Source organism: Nannospalax galili, unplaced genomic scaffold (assembly GCF_000622305.1).
Source record: "Nannospalax galili isolate Female #2095 unplaced genomic scaffold, S.galili_v1.0 scaffold15, whole genome shotgun sequence".
In the NCBI taxonomy this organism is placed as follows: Eukaryota; Metazoa; Chordata; class Mammalia; order Rodentia; family Spalacidae; genus Nannospalax; species Nannospalax galili.
In genome coordinates, this window is record NW_008337322.1 from 5,094,420 (window position 1) to 5,114,307 (window position 19,888).

General features: G+C 47.0%; 1 protein-coding gene across 3 annotated transcripts in view; it reads right to left on the reverse strand.

The window, feature by feature from the left end:
• Positions 1-11,852: 11,852 nt before the first annotated feature.
• Kiaa1328 (KIAA1328 ortholog) overlaps positions 11,853-19,888 on the reverse strand; it is a 335,550-nt gene continuing 327,514 nt past the window's right edge. For 2 of the 3 annotated variants that reach the window (XM_029563282.1, XM_008832505.3), the window contains one exon: positions 11,853-13,875. In XM_029563282.1, the coding sequence (XP_029419142.1) occupies positions 13,665-13,875 (211 nt within the window). In that variant the 3' untranslated portion in view covers positions 11,853-13,664. The remainder of the gene's footprint in view (positions 13,876-19,888) is intronic. The other variant, XM_008832506.3, reaches the window with a different exon arrangement.

The window sequence follows — 19,888 nt, forward strand, 5'->3', positions numbered from 1 at the left end:
TGTGGTGTGTGTGTGTGTGTGTGTGTGTGTGGTGTGTGTATGTGTGTAGGCCAGAGGACAACCTCAGGTGTCATCATTCCTCAGTCACTGTGCACCCTGTTATTTATTTTTTTAATTTTTTAATTTTTAAAAATTTAATAACCACATAATTAGAAGTGTAATTTCATTACACTTAACATATTCAGTAGCACACTCCAGAACAAGGATACATCTCTTTCAAAAGTGGATGTAAATTTTTAGATTCACAGTTGAATTAATACAGTTATACAATATTGAACTCAGTGTAAACCCCGTAAGACATAAAATTGAATGAGTTTTTACCCTTTAAAGATATCCATTTCATTTTAAAATATGCTGTTTCCTACGTTTTTAATGCTACTAACACTTGCATGTTTGCATATGTGTCTTTAATCTCTATGTATTTGATTATTACTAGCCACAGTCGGTTACACTCGGATCCTTAGTACCTGAGTATGGATATAAAGTCTGCCCTGTTATTTTATTTTTTTAATTTTTAATAACTACATGATTAGAAGAAGCATTTCACTACAGCTTTAACATATTCAGTAACACACTCCAGAGCAAAAGTACATCTCTTTCACAAGCGGCTGCAAGTTTCTAGGTTCACAGTTGAATTAATACAGTTATACAATATTGAACTCAGTATAAGCCCTGTAAGACATAAAATTGAATGAGATTTTAACCTTTATTTATTTTTGAGATGGTGTCTCTCACTGGCCTGAAGTTTGCCAAGTAGACTAGTGTGGCTGGTCTGTCAGTCCCTGGATCCTCTTGTCTCTGCTTCTCCAGGGCTAGGATTACAAGTGTGGCCATACCCCCTGGCTTTTTTTTCACATGGGCTCTGGGGATGAAACTGGTTACCATGCAAGGCAAGCGCTTTACTGAGTTCTTCCATTCTGAGGAAAGAGGATGGGTGTGAAAGGACTAAAGGTGGGGGAGGATGAGGAGGGGGAAAGGAAAGACCATTAGTTATTTACAGCACCTCAGTGGAACCCCACACAGCTAGAAAGGTCCAGCCCTAGAACAGCGCTCAGCTTTATTTGCTACTAACACTCATCCCAGTTGAGGTCTAGAGAGCCAGAGGTGTCTTGAGAAGCCAGGACCCTGCCTGGGTAATGATGTTCCAGTTCGATGGGAAAAGCAGGTGAGTAGCACCCTGAAATTTGGGCGGTGGGTACCCTGCCAAGGCCAGGGAGACGCTGGAAGCCCGCTTGAATTGGGCACGCAGTGGGAAGCTGCCCGTCTTGCTGCAGTCGAGTCCCCAGCTCTCTGGCGTCGGAGGCCTGGCTGCCACCTGCCAGCCTTCAGAGAAACTGAAAACACCTGATGCCCAATGAGCCCTGTGCCATCGCTTACCCAGCAGGTCTGTGTGAAGCCTTCCATCCTAGTCCCACTTTGAGCTAGGCAGGGCAAAGGCAGCTGTGAATATGTGTGCAGTGGACACTGTTCAGGCTGAGCACTGGTGGAGCTAACTCTTGGATCCAGGCTGCTGATGGAGCACGGACGAAACTGTAGACTTGTTGCTGGGATTGGAAGCCACACGGGTCTCTTTCCATGGGCCTTGCTTCTCCTCAGGGTTTAAATATCAGGTTTAGCACCCAAAGTTGTCGGTGAGTTTGCTCACTAGCTTAGTTTCCCTTCTGTTGCTGTGATAAAAGTCTGACAAAAGCAACTTAAGGGAGAAGGGGCTGATTTCTGCTCACAGTTCAAGGGTGCAAGGAAGTCAAGGTGGCAGGAGCTTGAAGCAGCTGTCACATCCTATCCACACTCGGGAAGCAGAGCGAGATGAAAGCTGCTGGGGCTGTTCAGCTCCCTTTACTCTATCCAGGATCCCAGCCATGAAATGGTACCACCCTTCCTGGGCAAGTCTTCCCACCTCAGCCAGCCTTGTCAAGATAAGCTCACAGCATGCTCAGAGGCTCACCTAACCTAGGTAATCCCTCAAGGTGGACCTCCAGGCCTGTTTTGTAGGTGACTGTAGGTCCTGTCAAGTTGACAACACTAACCATCTCAATCACCTTAGATCCTTGGCCCCCGTGCTTTTAAACTCCTTTGCCCAGGAAAGGGCTGCTGTTTGGCCTTTTGTCTGCATTGACCTCAAGGAAATAGCATTGTAATTCACCTTGACCTTCTGCGGGTGCATCATGTGGTGCTGGGAATTAAGAGCATGTCGTTGCATCTCCCTAATACACAGTGGACAGTCAAAGTGCTTCAGAGTTCACCCAAGAGTAGTGATTCCTGAATTTCTGGGATCACAGACTCCTTGAGAATCTGAGGCAGGCCATGAATCCAGAGGTCCACATGAGCTCTCAGGTGAGGAGGGACAGAGGAAAGAAGCTCTAGCAAGATGGCTGTCTACCGGTCCGACGCTTTGGGAAGGACTTTGTCACGGTGGGCAGACGTTTCCCTTTCTACCCCAGCCTCAGTCTGATGCCTGCCCCTGGACAGAACAAGACAGAAAAACCACTGGCATCCCTGGTCCCATCTCTCTCCTCAGAAGCCCTTCCTAAGCTTGGGTGGGAAGTTGAGGAGCTGCAAACGTAGCCAGCGCCTCCTGAGAAGCAGCTCAAAGGGACCAGGCTCCTGCGCAGCACTGGGGATCCTGTGGGTCTTCTCACACTAACTTGCTTGTCATCACTCAACTTCCCCACTCTCCCTCAGTAAATCTCCTATTTTCTCCACTTTGATGTAGTAAGCTGTGTCATTTTGAGAAGTACATAATGGTATATTAGAGGAATCATGGATCTCCTCATTCATGCTCAGAAAAAAATTTATTATGATGAAAGAAAGCCCGAATAGCATGAATCTATTATAATGATTTAACAGTTCTAGCACTTGAGTTAAAAATGCCCCTTCATAAATAACTGTCCCTAGAAAGCATAGCAAATTTACACCGTTTACCATTTCCCAATGTAATGTAAATCCAACAAGTTTAAATCACTTGCTGTTGAGAGGAGAAGGTGGGAAATGGGGGCTCCGTAGCTCGCCTCACCTCACCTGACCACAGCATGCTGTCCTGCATCTCAGCGGGTGATGGCCACCTTAGGACCTACAGCTGGTGAAGATGGAGAGGAGAAAGGAGGCGGGGGGGTCACACCTGGGAGAAGAAAAGAGGGACGTGTCACAGGCCTGGGTCATTCTGCTAGGGGCAGCTACTGTCGGTGTGGTGGTGCAGTGGGGTGGGGTGCAGGCAGTTACCAGACTGCTGACTGTAGGAGCCAGCTCTCAAAGGAAGCCGGCCAGGCCAGCCATCTCTTGTGCTTTCAAACACCAACACTGGCCCCTGCCTCTGGGCCTTCTGGCTCTATGATCCAAGGAACCCTGTCTCAGTGTTGCTCTAGAAGCTTCACATTCTTGGGAATTTCGACCTTCTCACTCTGGCTTTTCTCTGGTAGGTTCAAGGGCTAGGTCAGCAGGGAGCCAGGCACCAAACCTGTAGGGAAGAGCTATCACCTTCATTTTTACAGGGGATTCGATGGATTTATATGTCTGGGTTCAGAAGGCAGCATAACTCACTGAGTAGCTTACACCTCACAAACGGTGAGGCTGGCTTCTCCAAGGCAGCATGTTAGTCTGGACACCTGACACTCCAATACAGAAGTGTAGCACAGTGAGGTAGGCCGTAAAAGGGGCTCCAGACTCGTAGGCATATCCAACATCTTGACATTGTGACACTGACATCGACAAAGTTCACATTTGGCAATTGCATAATGAAGTCACAAAAAATGAAAAAAAAAATCACATTTTAAGTTTACAATCTTGTTTTGGGCTGCATAGCTATCCTTGACCTCATGTGCCTACGGGCTGTGGGTTGGACGTACCGGCAAGTCTTACTGGAGCCCGAAGTACAGCCTGGGGGAGCAGGAACATTTCATGTAAGTGGTAACAAATGATATGGTCTGGGGTGATCTACCTAGACCAGGTGGAAAGAGCAGTATGCCATTGGGACATTACTGACAGACGCGAGCCGCAGAGATCAAAAGGAGGTAAGGGAGGTGGAAGAGGCAAAAGAGGGACATTGGGGCCAGATACTGAGAGCCTTGACATGCCTTTCGAGGGTTACCTATGCTCCTCGTCCCATAAGTACTGGGGAGTCCCTTGCATTTTCAAGTGGAGAAGTTATAAATCCTGAGTTTGGAAGAAAGTAAATGCTAATCATTGCAGAGGTGGGAGTGGGGGGAGAGCACTGCAGGTGCCCAAGCTGTGCCCCCCCCCAGCCCACATTTTCTCCTTTGTTTCGAGAACTGCACACGCCTAGAGTGGAACTGAGGTCGCAGAAGGACTCGGGAGCCTCAGGTCTGTTTCGTCCCACCCCAGCCCTGCTTTCCTCGTGGGCTCTACTGTCCGTCTGTCTGATAAATTATGATCGGGAGCTTACAACATGCCAGGAACCGTGCCGCATTGAGGATTAGTGATGAATCAGACTGGTGTCTTGTTCTCACCAGCTTGGTGCAGAGTACAAGGGAGGAATCATGCAGGAAACAGTTACCAAAACACGAGAAGCGTTTAAAGGACGCAGAGGCGAGAGCAGGGCATGAGACTAGGGACAGCTGCCACAGCACGCTAAGACGCGGGACGTTTCGGAGGGAATGGAGCACACAGTGCAGAGGGAAGAACGGGGCAGAAGCCTGAAGACTTCAGGAGGCCAAATCACGAAGAGCCTGCACCTGCAGGTCCAGGCCAGACTATTTTTGCTAGTGTTTATTTATTTATATTTGCTAGTTTTATTTATGCTGCTGAGCCATTTCTCCAGCCCCATCAGGCTAGACTCATAAGAGCCACAGGAAACTGACTTGCCACCAGGGTGTGACATGGCAAGATGGCCCTGCGGGCTTTGTGGAGAATGATACTGGATAAGGTGCCCTGGTTGAGTGCTTACTATAGTCTGGGCTGAGCACACTTGCATGCACTAATTGGCCTAACCTTCACAATAACCCCAGGAGAAGGTTCTAACAGGATTCCACTTTAAGACAAGAGTGAGGCAGAGGCGGTCACACACCGCAGGGTGCATGCGGGCCTCCAGGGCAGGGGAGTGGGTAGCAACAGAAAGTGAGCTTGATGCTTTTGGAGATTGACTGGAAGTGGAAAAGAGAGGGAAAGAAATGAACAGTGACCCAGTTTCTGAATTTGAATTCTGCTCCTTACTAGCTGGGGACCTTGGTGAGTCTTGTTAAACCTCATTTTTATTATTGAGTCAAAAAAATGCAGCACTCAAATTTTAGGTGTGATAGATGTATACACAGCTTCACCCCATAACGGATTTGAAGTGGCTTTTAAGAAAAACCATCATACTGAAATCAATTTTTAAAAAGTTATGAAAATAAGCCCAGCTGCCAAGGAGCAGAGAGAGGCCAGCCCACTGCCGGGCTTACCCACAGCAAATACTTCACAGCTGCTCAGACTTTCTTGGCCTCTGCTCCATATGCCCAACGCCTTCATTACACAGGAGGGTGCCCTATCCTGACTTGGCTGTCATTCCAGCCATCACCCCAGATGACATAATTTTGTCCTCTTAAATTCTTCTTACCCATAATGCTTTTTGCAGCCTTTGTTCATATGGCCATATACTCTAGTTTTGGAGATGGTTTTATGAAAGTGAATGTGTAGATTTATCTGCCTTTTTTTTTAAGTACAGATGCATGTGTTTTGGGCTGTATAGACATGCTAGTCAATCAGTTGCAACCTCCCTTCACACACAATAACTGAGGTTACGAGTTGACATAGTGACTTCCACTTCTGAGTGAAGAAGTGATGCTGTGTGGCAGTGTCCTGACATGTAAGGCATTCCTTTATTCTTTTCTGGAATAAGGGAAACTGTTCATGAATTGCCTTCTGAGTCTGAGGACATGGGCTGGGAACCACAGGACTTCAAGTGAAGATTTGTTTCTCAGCTTGAAGAAATGTCCACAATCTCCCAGACTTCACCTGATTTTCTTGTCTCTTCTATTCTGTATTCTGGTCTCTCCTTCCTTTTATAGGCAGATTTCTAAGTGAGCAGTTAGCTCAATCCCCTTAAAGACCTTACAAGCCACCTTCCCCACATCCTGGGTGGAGGAATCCTGACCAACTGTTTGTCCCTCACTTCTCAGCAACACCACCTAGCAAGGAACAAAGGCAGCCATAATTCTTTCTTTTTTTTTTTCCTTCGTTCCTTTAAAAATGTGTGCTAGAGGAAGACCCTGTCTCAAAATGATCCCCCCAAAATGTGTTTAACTTAGATCCACAGTTTACCTCTCACTGTACAGACCAGGCGTGCAACTGTCTCAACTTTAAACATCTTCAACATTCTAAAGAGAAACCCAAGTTTTTAGCAGTCATTTCCCACCCAACTCCCCCTATCCTAGGTGACCACTGATCAGCTGTCTCTGCAGATCTGCCTATAGACATCCATGGGAAAGAATCATACCGTATGTGGTCTTTCATGACTACATTCTTCTACTCGGCTTCATGTTCTCAAGGGTAATGTATGGCAGTAGGCACATTCCCTCTGATTGTGAAGTATTATTCCAGCATATGGATATGCCATGTTTTTGATTATCCACTCATTAGCGGAGGGACAACTGAGTTCTTTCCATTTCTCTTCCAGTCTGGAACTGCTGGGCCACCGTTTCCATGTTTGACATTTTCAAGAATTGCCAGATGATTTTCTGAAGTGGATGCACATTAATCTGCATTTCCATCAGCACAGTCTGATGGCTAATGAGTACTTCTTTGCTTCCAAAGTCCTTCCCTTCACTCTGAATCACCACTACTTGGACCAGCACCTTGCTGACTCTCCTTGCCACTCTATGAGGAATTGCCCAGAGTGACTTCTGACCTTTCTCTCCACTGCTTGCTCTTCCTCTCTCCTCAGGCCTTGTGATGTATCCTGTCAGTCACTGGCATCCCGACTTCCTTTGCTGTACATTTTCATGCAACAGCTGAGGTCTTCCCAACTCATTTCTCAGTATGTGGGTCAAATTCTAGGTGTATCTTATCACCCTTACTGCCTTTGGGGGAGTTATTACAAGAGCTAGACTTTGGAGGAATCGTTACATATCCTGATGACAGCAGAACATCTAATACCCACCTTCTCTCCAGACCTATGGACAGACCTACAACACTACAAGGCTACTGGTCGAGCAGGGTGGCCCTGACAAACTTCTAGTCTCTCCCCAGCTGGGGCAACTGCGATGCAAGAATTGGTGTCTCTGTCTGAAGTCTCACGGGCTTTGGCTGGCATGAAGAGTCTTGCACAATGGGTGTACACAGATCCACTCCCTGTCCACATAGTAGTGCCATGAGCTAGTAGCTGAGGCAAAACCTCCAAGCTCTCTGAGCAGCTGCTGGGTAGGTATCCACAGACCTCACCTAACACTCAGTAGGCACTAGATAAGTGTGACTTTCCATGTCTTCTCTCCATTCGTAGTGACTGCCACTAACACTAGAAGAATTTTTTTTTTTTTGGTCTTTTTGAGACAGGGTCTCCCTGTAGCCCCAGCTGTCCTGGAATTCACTGTGTAGACCAGGCTGGTCTTGAACTCACAAAGATCCACCTGCCTCTGCCTCCCAAGTGCTGGGATTAAAGGCGTGTGCCACCACACCCAGTTTAGAAGAATATTTTTTAAAGTAATTTCAAAGTAGCTTATGGCTTTTCATTGCTTGAAGGATAAACCTTCATAGCCTGACATTTAGCATGCTTAGTTTGCTCCACTACCTCCCTTAATCCCACACCCTCTCCTAATACCCCACCTGTTAGACATCCCTCCTCACCTTCTAATACCCCACCTGTTAGACATCCCTCCTCACCTTCTAATACCCCACCTGTTAGACATCCCTCCTCACCTTCTAATACCCCACCTGTTAGACATCCCTCCTCACCTTCTAATACCCCACCTGTTAGACATCCCTCCTCACCTTCTAATACCCCACCTGTTAGACATCCCTCCTCACCTTCTAATACCCCACCTGTTAGACATCCCTCCTCACCTTCTAATACCCCACCTGTTAGACATCCCTCCTCACCTTCTAATACCCCACCTGTTAGACATCCCTCCTCACCTTCTAATACCCCACCTGTTAGACATCCCTCCTCACCTTCTAATACCCCACCTGTTAGACATCCCTCCTCACCTTCTAATACCCCACCTGTTAGACATCCCTCCTCACCTTCTAATACCCCACTTAGACATCCCTCCTCACCTTCTTTTCAAATGCACCTGGAGTTTTCTTGCAAAGAAACACTCAATTTCTGAAGCTTCCCATCCAGAATCTGCCCCTACTATCCATTCCTGCTACACATACTATTCCAAAATCTAGGGCAGATCTCCCTTCCTTCTTCTCGTCTTCCAGGAGAGCCTAAATAAACTCAGTGGACAGAGCTGCAACCTTTGAGCCCTAACATTTATAGCTCCTACCCAAAATCTAGATTCAAAAAACTTTACCAATGGCTCTTGTTTCCTTGATATTAAGATTTTCCAATGCCGGGTGTGTTGGGGCACACCTTTAATCCCAGGACTCAGGAGGCAGAGGCAGGCAGATCTCCATGAGTTCAAGGCTAGCCTGGTCTACATAGCAAGTTCCAGGTCAGCTGCAGTTACAAGGAGACTCTGTCACACACACACACACACACACACACACACACACACACACAAAAGAAGCTTTGTTTTCCATTCAATTTAAGAAAAAGTGATGGTTACTATTAATGAGGCTTCTTGTATTTCAGATATCACACCTAGACCATTCACATACATTACCTCATTACATTTTACCTTACAACAATCTTTTGAAAGGTAAACACCATCATTCCATCTTGCAGATGAACTTACATTTCATGTGGTTAATACTTTGCCTAAGGTCATTCTGAAAATAAGCGGTGCAACAGGCTTTTTTGGAGAGTCTTTCTGTATATCCCAGGGTGGTTTTGAACGTGTGATCTTTTGCCCTAGCCTCTTGAAGGCTAGGATTACAGGTGTATGCACCACCACATACAACTCACAATGGATTTGTACCAAGGTCTTGCTTTCATAGCTCATGCTATTGACCACTTTCCTAGAGAGGTCAACAGCATCTACCACACGGGGCTCCACAGGCAGAGAGCACTCAACTACCCAAAAGCATGGATTAAGACCTGAGCACCCGAGTTAGGACTTGGCAAGTCAGGGCAGGCAGCTGGTGCCGCCTTGGCAACATGAACACTAGATCACTCCTACTGGCTTCCAGTGCCAACTGGTTTCAACAAGAGCAGCCCCTCCTCCACCCAGCTTTCAGGGGCTCACCTTCATTTTGCCATGGTCTTTGAGGTCTTCACTAGAGCTATGGCTGGCCTCTGTTAGACAGAGAAGTCCTTCACACCTGGAGATGAGTGTTTCCTCCTGGGATAGTACTTTAGGTAGTCTCCCCATGTCTCTACTTCTGCAGACAGAAGTCTAGACAGCATCACACAGTCCTTGAGGTCTAACAACTGGCAAAGCCCCTGTGGAGGAAATCTGTGACTCACTCCTAAGAGATGTCATGGGGTGCTTAGGTCTAGCTAAGGTTCTTAAAAATGCTTTTCTTGGAAAAGCAGGTGAAGGCAGGTCCTCTGCTGTAGTGGGGAGGTGAGCCTGGCAGCCAGATCTGCCACTGATAGGCTCTGACGGACTCACCTGGGTCACTTAAAAAGAAGAAAAAAAACCTTTCTTCTTTAATGAAAGCGGTAGATTACATGGGCTCTTGGGTCGAGTCCAGTCATAGGCTGCTGTGACTGGAATGCGGTAGGTTTATGGTGGGGCAGGCAGAAGAGGCTGGGAGCACCTTCTAGGTTTTGTGTATGGTTTGCTTATGGCCTTTCTAAAATCCAGGTGTTGCTAATGTGATGATGCTAAGAGGTGGGGCCTTGAGGTGTCAGGCAACCAGGGTTCCTTCCTTAATGATCTTAAAGCTCTTTAAAAATATTTTATTATTTTTATTTTATGTATATAAGCATATTGCCTGCACACATGCAAGTGCACCTGTGTCGTGCAATGTTCATCGAAGTCAGAAGAGGGCATAGGATCCCCTGGAACTGGAATTACAGAGGGTTGTTAGCTACTATGTGGGTGCTAGGAATTGAACCTGGGTCCTCTGCAAGAGCTTACAGCCCTTTTAAAGGATGCTTGACGCAACGTTTGGCTATCTGCTAGCTAGGTCTTGATCCATATGACAGAGCCACCTGCCCCTCAGATACAGTCCAGTCAGACAACTGAAGCTGCCAGTGCCCAGATCCCAGGCCTTCTAGCCTCCAGGACTATGAAAAAGAAATGTGTAATCTTTATAAATAATGAATCTTCAGGTCAGTGTAGCGACATCAATGGATTAAGAGAAGGTGCTTATCCAGGTCTGAATGTGCTTGTGGTGATGCCAGGAAGGGAAAACAGCTGTGAAGTGGAAGCCTAGACTACCGGTAAGAAGGTTCCATTTCTGAATGGAACAGCAAGGTCAAGAAAGCATGCAAGGGGCCACCGAGCTCTGAACCTGGCTCTTTAGCTGGCAGCTGAGCAATCCTCTGAGGGTAAGGAATACTCCACTCACGCCCAGCTTTGTCCCCATGCTTGACAGTAACCTTGACAACCTGAGCAAACTGCTTACTTACTTCATTTCAAGTGTAACAGTGGGTGAAGTGACCGTTCCGCTTTTGCCACCTTTGCCTGAGCGGTAGTTGTTCGGTCTTCTTGGGTGAGGGTGTCAGGCTGGCCTGGGAGAAGGGTCTTTAGCTGCCTTTGCTGGCTGGATGTGTGGGCGTGCTCTCAGAGCTAGGCATTTCTGGCATGCAAGCCCTTGTTTGCATTCTTCCAGCACCTAAAACTGACCAGGCAGGACCACAGCTCCTGTCTGGTCTCCTGGGGTTGTGACACGTCTTCCTTGCTGAGCAGCTGTGGGGATGGACTCAGGTGTGTATGGACTGAATCTTCCAAACCAGCAACCATAGACCCTAGAAGAATCCTGGTACCCAGCAGATGGGAACACACTGGAGCAAGCAGTGACCACAACCTGGGATGTGGCACACCACTTCCTTTCTCCCAGCTGACCATGAGTTCCTGTTGTCCCCACAATGAAGGGAACAGCATTTGGGTAACTTGGGCTCTGCTGAGGCTCTCCCCACTGATAAGCAGAGGTGTGCAAGGGGACAGTTTATTGTCTAAACCACATGGGAAATAGTCATAGAGATCGTTTATCAACTTACCACACACTGAATCCACATCAAAAACAACACACACCAAGCTGAGGATACAGGGTGAGCTGGGGGCAGTCTGCCAGGCTTCTATACCCTGTAGTCAGCTGTACTTGGTTCTGCTCTTCAGTCCTCTCTCCTTCCCAGATTTGGCCAGCAAACCTCCAAGATGAGCTGGTGCTGAAGCAGTCAGGTGAAGAGTGGCTCTGCAGGACAGTCCTTCCCTCTTCAGGACATCTGAAGGGCTGTGCACAAGTCCCTACCGTGGGGATCAGGTGTGGATACACAAGTATGCCTCTTGGAGGAGTGATGCCACAAAAGCTTTTCCTTGATGAATTTTGGCTTTCTATGTCAAGCACTTTGGTCCTGATTTAGGGGAGCTCAGCAGACATACTCTGTCTCCACTTTATAAACACTGGCTTTTCTCTCATGGAGTGGTGGGTTGCAGGGAGGGCAATGTTGTAGCTGTAGCACTTTCAATGTGAGTGCAGTCTTGTTTTGGGAAAACATCTAGGGGCTGGCCAAGCAAGTCCCAGTCAGCCTCTACTGGGAGCATAATTGAGGGAGGGCAGATTGATTCTACTGCCTTCCCACTCCTCCCCCACAGTGGGATTAAACTGCAATTAGGTCAAGCCCCAAGACTGCAATAACAACACATACACACATATCAAAGTACATTTAATACAGATTAAAATGTTAACATATATCATTTGACTAATAACAGACACTCGGTCACGTACAGATCACCATCCCGTTGCCCTCACACCAATGCCAACAAGTGCCTGCGGGACAGAGAAGAAAGGCACCTGGCAGGCCAAGTGCGACGTATTGATGAGCTGCTGAAAACCTGTCTTCTCTCTTCCAAACTGCCCATGTGGGGTAGGTGGAGAGGCAATTAAATTCTATTGACTGGCACAGCATCCAAAATAACCTTTAGTTTTTAGGCTGTTTATGAATTTTCTAGAGATCTGAACCCTTTTCTCATCCTTCTGGATCCTCGTACTTCAGAGAGCATAAAGACACTGGGACCTGAGGTCAGGGCCGGTCTAAGGGAATGGCTGTGACACATAGTGGGAAGGAGGTGGCTCTGGAAACCTTATTGAGGAAATGGCCACTTCTGCCACAGCAAACAAAGCTGTACATTCCAGACACGTTCTGAAATGGAATGAGCCTGTTCTGGTTTCTCTCAGGGGTGAACTTGAAAAGGAAATTGGAGTCTACAATGAATCTTCAGCATTCAGAGGGAATGACCAGGCCAAGTCAGTCCTGCTTCCATTTACCTCAGGTGAAGAATATGACACCGAGAGGCCGGGAGGACTGAGCTCAGCTGGAGACAAGATTTGGCTTGGGGCCATGGAAGCTGTTCAGCATGGCTGGGGCACTTGGGCAACTGAACCAGGGCTGCTCATTCTTATGGACGGAGATGGAGGCAGAAGCCTGTCAACTTAAAAACCCCTGGATGCCACCCTCTTAAGTACCATCTTCCTGAGACACAACCATGGGAAGTTTACAGGAGCATCTGACACTGGGGTCCACATAAACCTCCATCCTGGCATACAAGACACAACCACCTGGAGGAGGGCTGCCCGGGCACTGAGGAAGGGGGCTGCCTCCATGGGATTTCCTGGAGGAGGGCTGCCCGGGCACTGGGGAAGGGGGCTGCCTCTATGGGATTTCCTGGAGGAGGGCTGCGCGGGCACTGGGGAAGGGGGCTGCCTCCATGGGATTTCCTGGAGGAGGGCTGCGCGGGCACTGGGGAAGGGGGCTGCCTCCATGGGATTTCCTGGAGGAGGGCTGCCTGGGCACTGGGGAAGGGGGCTGCCTCCATGGGATTTCCCCAGGCATTCATTCCCACGTGGAGTTTAATGCTGCTCCTTTCCACAGCCTGGCTGGGCCCTTCCCTCCAGCCCACTGCACCTTGTAGTTTAAGGTACAGGCAATGACTAGGCTGATGACCACTGTGACTGACTTGTATTTGGTCCCCAGTGCAGGTGATGTTAAGATCCTGACTTCAGCATGAACAGACCACAGTTAGAATTAGTGAGGGAAGAAGAAGGCCGGACCTTCTGAAGGTGTTGCTCGCAGTCCTTCAGTGGAAAGGTTTTCCATGTATTAAAAAAAGGGACATTTTTTTTCCAGAGGGAGACTGAAAACACTCTTAAAATGACACTCTTAAAAAGTCAATGGTGTCCACCATCAGAAAGTATTCTAAGTTTCTAATCTCTGTTTGGCCTAGAAAAGGTACCATCCCCAAACCTACCTCCTTTAGTGTGGTATCTACTGATTGGTCTGATCAAAACCACCCTGTTCATGAGAATGATTTCTATATTCAATACCTTAAGAGGATGCCAGTGAGGTGGGTCCCTGTGAGGAGACACTCAATTACTTTGCAATCAGGTGATTTAACATCCTACATCAGTTGTAAAGAAACCTGTGCATCTCCTGTGGAGATTGTGTGGCACATGCCTCAGAGTCATATGAAAAATATATCTTCCAGAATCTGATTCTCTGCCAGGTCTTCAGGGCTTCTGCATGCCCCCATTTTTTTCCAGGATGATTTCTGAGGGCTAGGTGGGAAAGCACTGCGGTTCCAGGCTCCAGCTGCTCTGGAATGGTGGGGCTGAGGTTTGGGAGCAGAATTTGGGCTCAGAGACTGAACCAGATCGAATAGAGATGTCTCATACCTGTAAAACAGCCCATACAGGAAAAGATCAGACCATTAGAACAGTAGGATCCCCCAGAGGTGGGCTGCCCAGGGCAAGAATTAGATCACAGATCCCATCACAAGCAATAGCTTTGGGAAACTCCAGGGAGGTGTGGCTAGAATTCCCTCTGGGTCTCCTGTGCCATCAGACAAACCATATAATATATTTTATGTGAGTTTATTAACTTACAAAGGAATGAGAACCCAGTGCCTAGCTCCCCCCTCTCCACCCAGAGCCCATCTTATCAGACTTCCCCCAGGCTACCATAGTCTCTGCTAATATTGTCTCAGGCCTCAAGGGCCAGCGATCTTCCCCAAGTCTACTGGAGCCAGTCCATTCTGTCTTTGGGCTACTGCAGCTGGCTGTGCGTTCCCCACACCACCTGCGCTACCCTCGGCTTCCCTCCCCCGGCAGCCCCTTGTAGTCCAAGCTCCTTGTCAGGCCCCGCCCATTGGAGGAACCAGCCAATCGGGAGACAGAAGGTAAACTCCAGAAGGGCTTCAAGACAAGGTCCCTGCTACTGCCTGAAAGCTTTCCTCTTCTGCCAGCCTCCAGTGGACCTTTTGATCTCACGAAGAGACTGGAGAGTAGGAAAAGCAGTCATGACAGTGGCGACACCACCTATGGAAAACCAAGTGGAGGCAGACAGCAGCTCTGTCAGCCGGAGTGTGCAAACTTCTCTAATGTAGGACAGCATGACTTTTATTTCAGTAGGGTCCCTGGCTTTCTTTCATATCACCAACACTCCCCATTTCCTGTAAGGACTTAGTCCACAGCCCCCATTCACTCTTATGACCTTTATTAGCGTGTACATGTTCTTGACCACCAAACACAGCTATCACCCTCGCCCCAGAGTTCCAGACTCACATAGTCAACTGCAGTCTGATGTCCTTATTCAGAAGTGTGACAGGCACGTCAAAAGATCCAAACTAGAACTTTTACTCTTTTCTGCAATCCTAATTCTTTCCATCAGTCTAGTTGTATAGACTAAAAACGGGTTATTCAGTCTGAAGAGATGGCTCAGCAGTTAAGAGCACTACTGCTCTTACAGAGGATCTGAGTCTGGTTCCTAGCACCCACGTTCGGTGGCTCCCAACCACATGTAACTCCAGGTCCAGGGTGATCTAATGCCACTGGCCTCTGCAGCACTTGTCCTCACATACCCTCCCATAACACGATTAAAAACAACATAAACAACTCTTAGACATGTTATCCTTGATGCCTACCTCTGAGTCTTGGCAAGTGTTGTGCCCTCTGCTTAAGAGCCTCTTCCAGATCTTTCGTTTTCTTCATCCGTGAATGTTTGTTTAACATCACCTCGTCAAAGAAGGCCTTCTAAAACAACTATCGCTTCGTGGTCACTTTGCTTTACGGCATTTCATTTTCCTTCTATTACTCAGTATTACTTATCTATTATAATTATTGTTGTATATAGACACATATACTATTTACTGCTTGCCTCCCTCAGTTGTATGGAGGGCTCCAGAGGGTAGGGTCATGATTTTGTTTAATGCTCCTATCTGTAGTAGCGAATGGTATCTGGTACAAGGTATGTTCCATTTGTGGAAGAAATGATGATTTCCTGGTCTAAGTTTAAGTACCTTCCTCTCTAGACAGCTTTAAAAGTCATTGCATAATAATTAGTCCTTAAAATTCATTATATATTTCAAAATGTTATAAAAAATATTGTCCATCCATAAAGAGGACCACACACACTAGTATCCATTCATAAAAATGAAAACTATGTGCACGCAGTTTGCATAAAATGTTTTTTCACCAAAATATACTGTAGCCATTTTCTTATATCAACAGCCAATATTATTTTTAATGGCCAGACTATATCATTTTCTGGATATATGCTATTTAACCAACCCCCTATTGAAGAGACTTAATTAATCTCAAAAGTTTTTTGAGACTATATAATTTCTTCAGTGAATGTCTAAAAAGTACTGCTCACCCTACCTAGTCTATCACATCAGCAACATTCTGCTGTCCCTGTGAGGACTGGAACTTCCTCCTTTATTTTCATCTCTCCTCCCACTTCCGATGGTCTCAGGAGTCTGTGTCATGTTATATTCTACTAAATTTTACACTCCCTCCAGAGTGTTTTCTCGTTTTAACTGCAGCTGGACTCTTTCTTGAGGTCATTCTAGGTAGAAACGTTCATGTGCACCAAACCCCTGGAGAGATTCTGTGTGCTTGAGCCAGGAGCTGGTGTGGGCATTGCCACCGTGTTCTTGCTTTCTGACCATCACATCCCAGGTCTCTAAAATGCCTGCTTTCCTGGGCATCCTGTCTACTGCGCTCCACTTCTCTTATCTGTGCCCTCTGTGGACCTACCTGCTTACTTAGTCACTGAAGATCAAGCCCCAATCCACTGTCCTCCCTCCTCCAATACAACTGTCACCACCACCCCTGCTACTATCAACATCGCAAGAATGAAACTCAAGCAACACTCTGACTTCTAAAGTTCTTTGATCTTCTCTCAACATTGAAGACTGTCTCAGCAAGCCTTTCCCATAGTTGTAGCCTAGAACTTGTCATCATTTAAATCTGCATCTCACCAGGGCGGTGGCTCCTATCTGAAATCCTAGCATTCAGGAGGCTGACACGGGAGGATTAGACTGCAGGAAGTTCAAGGCCAGCCTGGGCTATATAATCAGTTCTTACCAGCCTAAGCTACAAAGTGAGGCCCTGTCTCAAACAAAGGAAACAAAACAAAGTAATCCCCATATCTTTTCTGAATTCAGTCATTCAAATCTCCCTCTATGTCCTGATACCCATATTCTTCCCTTCAAGCCTGGGTTTTCAACTATTCCCATATTTCTGTCCACTAGACTCATGAAATAGTTAATTATAAAAGTTATTGTTCTAAAAACAGGGCATAAAGTGGCGGTAGGGGCAAGAGAGCCCAATCCCTGTCCCAGTGACACACTTTCTTCTCGAATCTTTCTCCTCTACCCAACTTCACTTCATGGTGTAGCAGTTCAGTTGTTCCCTTGACATGCTTTCACTAGATAGGGGCCTTTTTTGGGAGGGGATACATGTAAGGGTTCAGTGGATGGCAGAGTATAGGCAAAATTAAAGTAGTGAGGAGGAACACTGTGAGTGGAAAGGCTTAAGCAGGGAGAAACGTGGGTGTATGGGGAAACTGGGGGTAAAGAAGAAGGCTAACCCAAAGGAAAGGGGGTGTGAAAAGCCGTATGGAAGCCTACCATTTCACAACCCAACTTAGAAAAGAAGTGGAAGAATGATGCTGAGGGTTAAAAGATTACATGAGGTGGGGTAGGAAGGGTTGTGCATCAGCTGCCCCAAACTAAGGGTCCATGAAAAGCCTTATGGAAACTCACTGGTTAGTAAGCTAATTTCAAAACACAACTAACTAAAATAAGAGTTTGAATGGAATTATCCTGCATGGGTGGACAGTGTTGCTCCCAGTAGACATGGTTTATTAAAAGAAAATAACAGGGAACCTCCCTACAACTTATTTGTCAGGGAGGTCCCAGAGGACTCCCCAAACCATAAGCTATTGCCTTTGTCCTGGTTTCCCACAGTAACTACACAGCAAGATCCTACTGCTTAAGATTCCCCCTGCCCCCTGCGCCCCAACTTTGGCTGCAGGATATAAAGAAATCAATCTCAAACTGACTGGGAAGCTCCCTCCCTGCTGGCTGGCAGAGGAGCTACTGTGGGGGAAAAGTAAGTGGTCTTGCTCAGCATCAAAGGCTTTCAGAAATCCCTTTGAAAGACAAGGGTTAAAAACAAATAAACAACATGAGAAATTTTCATCGTAGAGATTATAGGAACTTTAAAGAGTTTTCTTTAAAATGTTCTTTTTCTGTTTGTTTGTTTGTTTGTTTGTTTGTTTTTGAGACAGTGGCTCCCTGTAGCCCTAGCTGGTCTAGAATTTGGTATGGAGACCAGGCTGACCTCAGTCTCACAGAAATCCTCCTGCCTCTGCCTCCTGAGTGCTGGAACTAAAGGCCACCATGGCTAGCTTAAAATGTTCTCATTAAAAATGACATTTTTATTGATTCTTGGAGCATCCCATACAGGTATTTGATCATACTCAGATCCCCTCTCCCTTCTCCACACCATAGTACACCAGTATACTTCATGCCCTCTACTGTTATTATTTTCTTTTTTACAGGCCTATCAAGTCTAATTTATGTTCAACAAATGCTCTTGGCTGTAAGAGTCTATCCCTTGAAGTCTGGTCAGTCCACTGGGCATATCTAATGATCTATCAATCAATTTATCTAATGATCTATCAATTTATCTAATTATCTATCAATTTATCTAATTAACTATTTTGGAGACAAGAGTCTCACAGAATCACCCGTCTCTGCCTCTGCCTCTGCCTCCTGAGTGCTGAGATTAAAGGTGTACGTCACTGATTCCAGAAAAACATTCTTTCACAAAGTTTTTCCTTACAAACTATGGTTAATAAATGCAGAAGAAACAACAATTAAAAACAAACCATCATTCTGTAACCCCTACTCTAGCCAATAATCATCAATGGCTTCCACAGCCAAAAAGTGAACAAATGCTCTTGGCTGTCTAAGAGTCTATCCCTTGAAGCCTGGTCAGTCCACTGGAGCTTTTTTTTTTTGAATTTATTATTTTTATGTGCATGTGTGTATTGCCTGCATGTAGGTAAGTGCACCCCTGTCGTGCAATGTTCATAGAGGACAGAAGAGGCTGTCAGATCCCCTGGAACTGGAGTTACAGACAGTTGTTAGCTGCCATGTGGGTGCTGGGATTCAAACCCGGGTCTTCTGCAAGAACAGCCAGTGTTCGTAACCGTTGAGCCATCTCTCCAGGCTTGATGGGGCCCTCTATAACAGCTCAGGATGACATCATTTAGGTCTCATTGATCCTTCTTAAAATATCTAATGGAAGGACAACCAGTACCTAGTTTGTTCCTGATTATGTAGCAACAGAAAATACATGGTATGACTTATGAAAGAGCCTTGCTATTAAAAAAAAGTCCTGACTACTATCCTCAGGCCTCTTGGGGTAAGTCTATAGTGCAGCTCTCCGCGCCAGGACTCCCTAAGCCACATTCACCCTTCCATCCCTCCCGCCGTGCTATACTCCTAGTTTGGGCCCTGCGCCATTCCTAGTCTTGGGGCCCCACACACCTGGGGAACCAATACTGCTTCCTGATCCTTCTCACCCAGAGCAACTCAGTCCCTTTCTTGGGCTCCAGGAGCACCGCTTCTGGTCCTGGCCCCGCCCTCACCTCTCTCTGCTTCCCTGGGCCTGCACCACCGGCTAACTCTCCTAGCCTGCACTACTATCCTCAGGCCTCTTGGGGTAAGTCTATAGCACAGCTCTCTGCGCCGGGACTCTCTAAGCCACATTCACCCTTCCATCCCTCCCGCCGTGCTATACTCCTAGTTTGGGCCCTGCGCCATTCCTAGTCTTGGGGCCCCAGACACCTGGGGAACCAATACTGCTTCCTGACCCTTCTCACCCAGAGAAACTCATTCACCCTTCCATCCCCCGCCTCGCTGTTCTATACTCCTAGTTTGAGCCCTGCGCCACTCCTAGTCTTGGGGCCCCAGACACCTGGGGAACCAATACTGTTTCCTGATCTTTTTCACCCAGACCAACTTAGTGCCTTCCTTGGGCCCCAGGAGCACTGCTTCTGGATCTGGCCCCGCCCCCACCTCCCTCTACTTCCCTGGTCCTGCAACACCCGCCAGCCTCTTCCTGGGGCTGACAGCCTCTTTCTGTGGCTCCGAGGCTTACCTGTACTCTCCCTGATCCTTTGCATCCAGTACAACCCAGCTACTCAATCCAATCCCTGGGAAATCTTGGTGCTTATTCCCACACCATCTGCCTTTGCATCCCTGCGTGGCACGGCCACGGCCAGGATCTCAGGTCAGTCCAACACCCAAGTTCCTGAGGCCAAAATCATTCTTAGAAGATTCCAGACCTAAGGAGAAAGTCTGAAAACTTCTGACCCACATTGGAATTGGGCCAC